The sequence below is a fragment of the Hyla sarda genome, chromosome 4, assembly GCF_029499605.1.
Source record: "Hyla sarda isolate aHylSar1 chromosome 4, aHylSar1.hap1, whole genome shotgun sequence".
Lineage (NCBI taxonomy): Eukaryota > Metazoa > Chordata > Amphibia > Anura > Hylidae > Hyla > Hyla sarda.
The window spans coordinates 289,149,288-289,157,397 of record NC_079192.1 but is presented as its reverse complement, the minus strand read 5'-3'; the positions used below and the strand labels follow the sequence as shown (position 1 = coordinate 289,157,397).

The 8,110-nt window shown below is 43.2% G+C and overlaps 1 protein-coding gene and 2 non-coding genes across 3 annotated transcripts in view; all 3 read left to right on the top strand.

Annotated features, from left to right (window-relative positions):
• The window catches only part of SLC25A3 (solute carrier family 25 member 3), a 13,085-nt gene extending 8,126 nt beyond the window's left edge, over nt 1-4,959 (top strand). Inside the window, exons 4-8 of the mRNA XM_056574470.1 lie at nt 176-355; nt 1,251-1,432; nt 2,570-2,742; nt 4,398-4,508; nt 4,610-4,959. Of these exons, the coding sequence (XP_056430445.1) occupies nt 176-355; nt 1,251-1,432; nt 2,570-2,742; nt 4,398-4,508; nt 4,610-4,770 (807 nt within the window). The 3' untranslated portion in view covers nt 4,771-4,959. The remainder of the gene's footprint in view (nt 1-175; nt 356-1,250; nt 1,433-2,569; nt 2,743-4,397; nt 4,509-4,609) is intronic.
• Nucleotides 1,494-1,736, top strand: LOC130268162 (small nucleolar RNA SNORA53). Its single transcript, XR_008843518.1, has one exon. It is a non-coding gene; the product is annotated as a small nucleolar RNA SNORA53 (small nucleolar RNA).
• On the top strand, nt 4,060-4,302 carry LOC130268161 (small nucleolar RNA SNORA53). The gene has a single exon (XR_008843517.1). It is a non-coding gene; the product is annotated as a small nucleolar RNA SNORA53 (small nucleolar RNA).
• Nucleotides 4,960-8,110: the final 3,151 nt, after the last annotated feature.

Here is an 8,110-nt window from a genome sequence, read left to right as displayed (position 1 = left end):
TTGCAGTCTATGGGGGCAGCAATGCAGTCTGCTCGATCTCTGGCAGAAATTCTGCCCAGAAATTCTACAGTGTGAACCTAGCCTAACAGGTCGGAGCACACAATCAGTATGAACCTAGCCTAAATATGATCAGAAATTGCCTGTGACTTACTAACCTGTCTTGTCTTACCTGTAGGTGGATCCCCAAAAGTACAAGAACATTTTCAATGGCTTTTCTGTAACACTCAAGGAAGATGGTGTCCGTGGCCTTGCTAAAGGATGGGCCCCTACATTCATTGGCTATTCAATGCAAGGGTTGTGCAAGTTTGGGTTCTATGAAGTCTTCAAAATCTTTTATTCTAACCTTATTGGTGAGGTAAGATGTGTATTTTTTTTTTTCTCTATTAAATCCATATTTCCAGTATAAAAGGTTTTTAAATAACTAGATTTAGGTTTAAATGCCCTATCACATACCGTATATCCCGGCGTATAAGACGACCTTTTTAACCCCGAATTTTCTTCTGAAAAGTCGGGGGTCGTCTTATACGCCGGGTATTGGGGTCCAGCATAGGAATACTTATGATTATCTTCCCGGCTCCTGTGTGCGGCTGCAGGTGGGGGCCGGCCAGAGCATGTACAAACTAAAAACTGTACAGTATACTTAAAAACCAGGGTGCCTCCAGCTGTTGTGAAACTACAACTCCCAGCATGCCAGGACCGGCAAAGGCTGTCCGGGCATGCTGGTAGTTGTAGTTTCACAACAGCTGGAGGCACCCTGGTTTTTAGTATACATGAATTCGTTTTTACATGCTCTGGCCGGCCCCCGTCTGCAGCCGCACACAGGAGCTGGGAAGATAATCATAAGTATTCCTATGCCGGACATCCATCCATATCCATAGGCCTTAGCAGTAGATTGTGACCCCGGCCTGGAGGAGCGGTGACCGGAACACTGGGGGGCAGTACACAGACATACAGCCTCCAGCCATACACTCTATATGGCTGGAAGTTGTAGGTCTGTGGGGGGGGGGGGGGGGGGGAAGCTGCCTACTATTGTTGGGGGAGCTGCAAGGTACAGTACATCGCGGTAGGAGGGGTAGTCTTATACGGCAAGTATATCTCAAACTCTATATTTTAACTGTAAAAGTTGGGAGTCGTCTTATACGCCGGCATATACGGTAACTCACTAAAAGCAATTGGGTGGGGGGGGGGGATTGAGAGAGAATGTGTTAGTTGCAGAATATTTCCTCTAACCCAGCTTTTTATCGTTGTAGGAAAATACCTATCTGTGGCGCACATCCCTGTACCTGGCTGCATCTGCCAGTGCTGAGTTTTTTGCAGATATTGCTTTGGCTCCAATGGAAGCTGCAAAAGTGCGTATCCAAACACAGCCAGGCTATGCCAACACTCTGCGGGAAGCAGCTCCTAAGATGTATGCTGAAGAAGGGATATGGGCGTAAGTGTTATGCATCCTCTCTGGTATAATTTATTATTTATTTATTTTTTATTTTTTTTGGTACATGCTGCCTTAGATCCACCTTTGTGGTTGCTTCACCTGTTCTGAGTTCTGTTGGTTGACTTCCAGTAGTTCCAGTTCAGTGACAACCAGCAACTTTTTGGTTGTACAGTCAAAGGTGCTTGAGTCATTGGCATGTAAGAGGAATATACCTTCACATTGGCCTATTATGTTCTAATGGCAACGGCTGCAGAATTACTGTGCCCGTGTATCACCAGTAGAATGCGGCTAACGTGTGGACAGTCAAATGCATGTGTAATACCACTGATTCAGAGACTTAAATGGGCACTGTCCGATACAAAAACGTTTGAGATGTTGTAAAGCATGTATAACCAATAGGTTTTGCAATTGCTTTCATTAGAAAATTTTCAGTAATTCATACTGAAAAAGCCAAACAACTGCCCCCCTTGCCTCCTGGGACACATAACAGTCTTACTGTGTACATGCATCATCACCTACGTCATGGGCACACTTCTTTGATTGACAGCTGTGAGTGCAGGGCTAAATACCTCCCACTGTCAGCTTGTGTCCCGCTACTGTCAGTGAGGACAACCTGGGAGTTGTTGTAGTTTTGCTAATGCTAGGGGAGATTGGAGAGGAATTCAGACTAGTGAGCTAAATTAAAAGTGTAATAAAATAATAATAAAGGTGCTAGACACAAATTAGATGTACATGGTCAGGATTACCAACCATTTTTTTTGTTGGATCTGACGGGTACGCTTTAAAGGGTTATCTCTTGTTTGTAAAATTAATATCCTGTTTGGCCGGGGATAAAAAAAGGGGGGGGTTGATTACGTCGCCCTTGTCCTCTGCAGCTTCCGTTGAGCTTGTTCAGTTTCCAGCTCATTCTTCCTGCTTCTCTGAGGAGTACTTGTTGCAGGACCTGCCTGTTGGCAAATCACTGGTCGAGATGGGCCACTACAGCAGCCAGTGTTTGACTGAACCCACAGATCCTGCAAGAAGCTTCTTGTCTTAAAAGTGATTACCGGTTCAGAGTACAATTTTATATATCTTTTTCTTAATGCTGCTTAACTCCTTTTTTGAAGGCTAGATTTAATGAAATATTAACTTGTGCAGGTTCTACAAAGGTGTTGCTCCTCTCTGGATGAGACAGATTCCATACACCATGATGAAGTTTGCCTGCTTTGAGCGCACAGTTGAAGCCCTATATAAATATGTTGTACCCAAGCCACGTAATGAGTGCTCCAAGGCCGAACAGTTGGTTGTCACCTTTACTGCTGGTTATATTGGTAAGTTTTAAGTCCTATACAGCAAAATAAGTTTTTGAGAAATGCTGCTGTTGCCAGACAAATAATCTTCTGTTCACCAGGTTTACATTTCCCTATAACTTGCATGTCAAATGGAACACTGTCTATGTAGACCCAATTTGGAAAGGGACTTAAATCGTACAGTACTTACCACCTTAAAGGGGTACTCTGCCCCAGGACCTCTTTTCCCCCTATCCAAAGGATAGGAGAAAAGATGTCAGATCGCGGGTGTCCCGCCGCTAGGGACCCCGGGATCTCGGCTACAGCACCCTGCTTTCATTACTGCACAGAGCAAACTCTCTATACAGGGGGACGTTACGGCTCCGCCCCTCATTATGTCACGGCCCACCCCTCAATACAAGTCTATGGGAGGGGGCGTGGTGGCTGCCACGCCCCCTCCCATAGACATGCATTAAGGGGGCGGGCAGTGACGTCACGAGGACGGAGCTGTGAGATCACGATGCTCTGGCCACGGTATCGCCTGTCATTACGCACAGAGCATGTTTGCTCTGGGCAGTAATGAAAGCGGGTTGCTGCAGCCGAGATGCTGGGGGTCCCCAGCAGTGGGACCCCTGCATTCAGACATCTTATAAGATGTCCTGGGGCAGAGTACTCCCTTTAAGGCTAAATTTCCACACATCCTATTTCTGGCATTGTGGTCACAGAAAAAAAACTCCACAGAAATCTGCCTTCACTCTACCAAGATGCATCATGTGACTCTTCAAAGTGGGGGGGGGGGGGGGGGTGAGCTCCAATGTTACACCAACAATGCGTTTTTTTTGTTTTCCCTATGGGATAGAACTCAAAGATTTCTTGAAAAACACCATAGTCTCGGCATTCTGCGATTTTTATGAAAACTATAAATAATCCAAAAAAGCCTATAAATATTGGTAAAACACCAAGTACGTTTGGCATTTCATATCTCACTATTGAATTTCAGCTAACATCTGGCCGCTTGCACCAAAAAAAAAGCCATGCAGCGAATGCAGCTTTTTCTACAAAAAGTGAAATCCTAGCCTAGACAGTAGACTGATGCATGATTGTGTCCATAACATGGAGGCAGCCATGGGTTTTCTTACCCAAACTGAACGCATCATGGATCGGTGCTTTTAGTTGGAATTTAATACCTGCAGTCGGCAGGAATGTCTGTGTTGTAGATGTTTGAATGCAGCTTTACTGTGTAAACAGATGTTGTTGTTTTTTTATGTTAAATATTAGTATTCAGCAGTTTCAATGATCATTGGATGGTGAAATATTTACTGTAAGGGTAGTGACCTGTGAATGTTTTGTATTGATGTCTACATGCTCCCTTAGATCCACCTTTGTGGTTGCTTCACCTGTTCTGAGTTCTGTTGGTTGACTTCCAGTAGTTCCAGTTCAGTGACAACCAGCAACTTTTTGGTTGTACAGTCAAAGGTGCTTGAGTCATTGGCATGTAAGAGGAATATACCTTCACATTGGCCTATTATGTTCTAATGGCAACGGCTGCAGTATTACTGTGCCCGTGTATCACCAGTAGAATGCGGCTAACGTGTGGACAGTTAAACTGTGCAACCCCTAATTTTGCTACTTGTGTGCCTCTTAATTCCGGTGCTTCAGAGACTTTAAAGTGGCTTATCTTTATTTTTAAACTTTAGCTGGTGTGTTCTGCGCTATTGTGTCCCATCCCGCTGATTCTGTGGTCTCTGTGTTGAACAAAGAAAAGGGAAGCACTGCTGGTGCAGTCCTGAAGAAGCTTGGACCAAAAGGTATGTCTCCCACTTGCCTTCATTATTGTGGTTTTGTTCTTTTGTGTAATTGTTTTGTATGGGTTTTCTTATATTCTAAATTTTTTTTTTTTTTCCTGCAGGAGTCTGGAAGGGGCTGACAGCCCGTATTATCATGATTGGTACCTTAACTGCTCTGCAATGGTTCATCTATGACTCTGTGAAGGTCTACTTCAGGCTTCCTCGTCCTCCTCCCCCTGAGATGCCGGAGTCTCTGAAGAAGAAACTTGGCTTGACCCAGTAAACACTTGGACTGCAATAATGTAAACTTATTTGACACTTAAAATTTTTTATAAAGAATAACTCAACCATGTAGGATCTACCATTTCCCTGATGTAATTATTGGTTGTATGTTCATTCTGCTTGGTAGCTCACAACTGTCAATTGGTTTTACCAGTGTGCTTGTCTGTTGAAATAAACAGAAGATCCAGTTGCTAATGTTGTTTTATACAGCCTGACAGGTATGGGTGTACCACTCTGCTACTTAACAGTATTGTTAGGATCAGTGTTTATCATGGTGGCAAAGCATCCTTGGTCTACACGTTCCATTAAAGTGCAAAGTTTTTTTTGTTTTTCAATCGGTTGATACCCTGATTAATGATGATCCCAAGTGGGAAGACAGGAGTGCTCCTCTTCCCTGCCTTGTGTTAAGGACCTGGGTTGCCCCACAATCCTTACAATGTGTATCTGCCCTTGTTCTTGCATTGAAATACTACTTGTATCAGTGGAGCGCTCCACACACAACATGGTAACTGCCCAACCAGGACTTGCTCTGTATCTGCTGCAAGTGAAGGACCTGTGGTGATGTTGCAATAATGTGACCAGTACGTGTGGGGCCGGAGCTCACCAGGAGAGAAACTTGTGGCTGAAGAACTTGTCTCTACTAGAGCGGAGCATCCGAGACAATAGAGCCTGGGAGGGAGCCCAGTGAGAGATCATCCAGTATTATACTACATGGCTGCAGTCACTACTAGAGATAAGCGATGCTGATGATTCCATTCATAACGAGCCTTGTGGCTCGGCAGTTGCTGACTTTAGCCTCATAAATTAGTTCAGCTTTCAGGTGCTCCGATGGCTGGAGATGCTCCTAGGACTGTATCCACCTTTTCCAGCCCACCGGAGCACCTGAAAGCTGAACTAACTTATGCAGGCTAAAGTCAGCAACTGCCGAGCCGAGAAGTTCGTATCGAATCACTGTAACTTCGCTCATCTCTAGTCACTACTGTTGGTGTGGCGTCACTGTTTATATACATAATCTAATCCTATAAAGAATAAGTAATATGATTGTATACAGTGGGGGAGACTTAGTAACTTTTCCTCTGGACAGGGTTTGATGAGTTGCCTATAGCAACCAAATTGCTTTCTTTTTTGAAAAGGCCTCTCATAAATAAAGGCAATCTGGTTGCTATGGGCAATTTTTCCTCTGGACAGGTTTTGATAAATCTCCCTCAGTGACCCTACCAGCAAAACAGCATGTGCAGCTCTGGAGTATAAGGATGTAACTTGGGATCAGTATAGGATTAGTAATGTATTGTACACAATGGTCCTGACTTGCTATTGTAAACCTGACCTGTTTTGTCAGGTTGTGCACCAGAATTTGTGCCAAAAAACTTAAAAAGCCAACTCTCTAGTTTACTCAACTCCAAAGTGTGGCCACAAAAAAGGAGCGTGTCCCAATCACTTACAAAAGATCCCAACATATTTGTTTCCAGAGTGTGGTGGCTATGTGCTCTGTAAAACCCCGCTCAGCTGTGTGTATAAAAAAGGTCGGGAAACATTGAGCAAATGCCGTTGAAAAATACTTGTAGGGAATTAAAGCCCAAAGAGAACTACTCTACTCTTAGGGTGCGTTCACATGGCCGTCTGTCCCTGGTTTTATTTATTTTTTTTAATCCCAATTTCGGTTCCGTTGCAATGTAAACACTGTTTTAGAAAAAATCATTCATGTCAATGGCTTTTTTTTAATTTATTTTTTTCAATCAGTTTGTACCAATCTGCACTCATTTCCCTTTTTTTTTTTTTTCTATTTATTTATTTTTTGACGGCAGAACAAAAGGCACATGAAGTATTGCCAGTCAGCCATTGACTGTCCAGGCATGTTAGGAGTTTTGCAACGGTTGAAGGCACCCTATTTGGGGATAAACTGACATACAATATTTTTGGTGTAACGCTTGCATCCGGGTACACCCCTATGAAAATCCCTAATTTAGGCCTCAAATGCGCATGGCACAATCTCACTTCAGAGCACTGTCGTATTTCAAGGCAACAGTTTAGGGCCACACGTGGTATCTCCGTACTCTGGAGAAATTGCGCTACAAATTTTGGGGGGGCTTTTACCTCTTATGAAAAGGTAAAAGTTGGGGTCTACACCAGCATTTTAGTGTATTAGAGTAAAAAAATATATTTAACATGCTGGTGTTGCCCCATTCTTTTCATTTTCATAAGAGGTAAAAGGAAATAAAATATGTAACAATTTCTCCTGAGTACGGAAATACCCCATATGTGGACTTAAAATGCTCTGAGGGCGCATAACAAGGCTCAGGAGTGAGAGAGCTCCATGTACATTTGAGGCCTAAACTGGTGACTTGCACAGGGGTGGTTGTTGGTTGCAGCGGTTCTGACATAAACGCAAAATACCCACATGTGACCCCATTTTGGAAACTACACCCCTCACGGAAACTGACATGGGGTTTAGTGAGTCTTAACACCCCACAGGTGACAGATTTTTTTTTTTTTAAACAGTGGTCTGTGAAAATGAACAATGTCATTTTTCATTTGCACAGATCACTGTTCCAAAAATCTGTAAAATGCCAGTGGGGGTGTGAATGCTCAATGGACCCCTTGTTACATTCCTTGAGAGGTGTAGTTTCCCAAATGTTCCATGGGGGGTGGTTTTTGCTGTTCTGGCACCATGGGGGCTTCCTAAATGTTACATGCCCCCCAAAAACCATTTCACCAAAATTCACTTTCCAAAAGCCCAATGTGGCTCCTTCCCTTCTGAGTCCTCTAGTGCACCCGCAGATCACTTTACATACACATATATTTTTCCTTACTTGAGAAATGGGGTTTCAAAATTTTTACGTTCAACTTCAACACAGTCATCAAACCTGTGGGGTGTTAAGGCTCACTGTACTGCTTATTACGTTCCTTGAGGGGTGTAGTATACAATCTGTTTTTTTTTTTTTTTTTTGTTTTTTTTTCACTGTTCTGGCCCCATGGGGGCTTCCTAAATTAGACATGCCCTGCAAAAACCATTTCAGCAACATTCGCTCTCCAAAATCCCATTTTCTCCTTCGGCTGAGCCCTCTAGTGCACCCATGAAGCACTTTACATCCACATATGAGGTATCTCCTTACTTGAGAGAAATTGGGTTACATATTTTGGGGGGCTTTTTCTCCTTTTACCCCTTGTAAAATAAAAAAATATGGGTCTACAAGAACAGGTTAGTGTAAAAAAAAATTTTGATTTTGAATGTTTGCCTCCACTTTGCTGCTATTCCTGTGAAACACCTAAATAGTTAACAAACTTTCTGAATGTCATTTTGAATACTTTGAGGGGTGCTGTTTTCATAATGGGGTCCATTA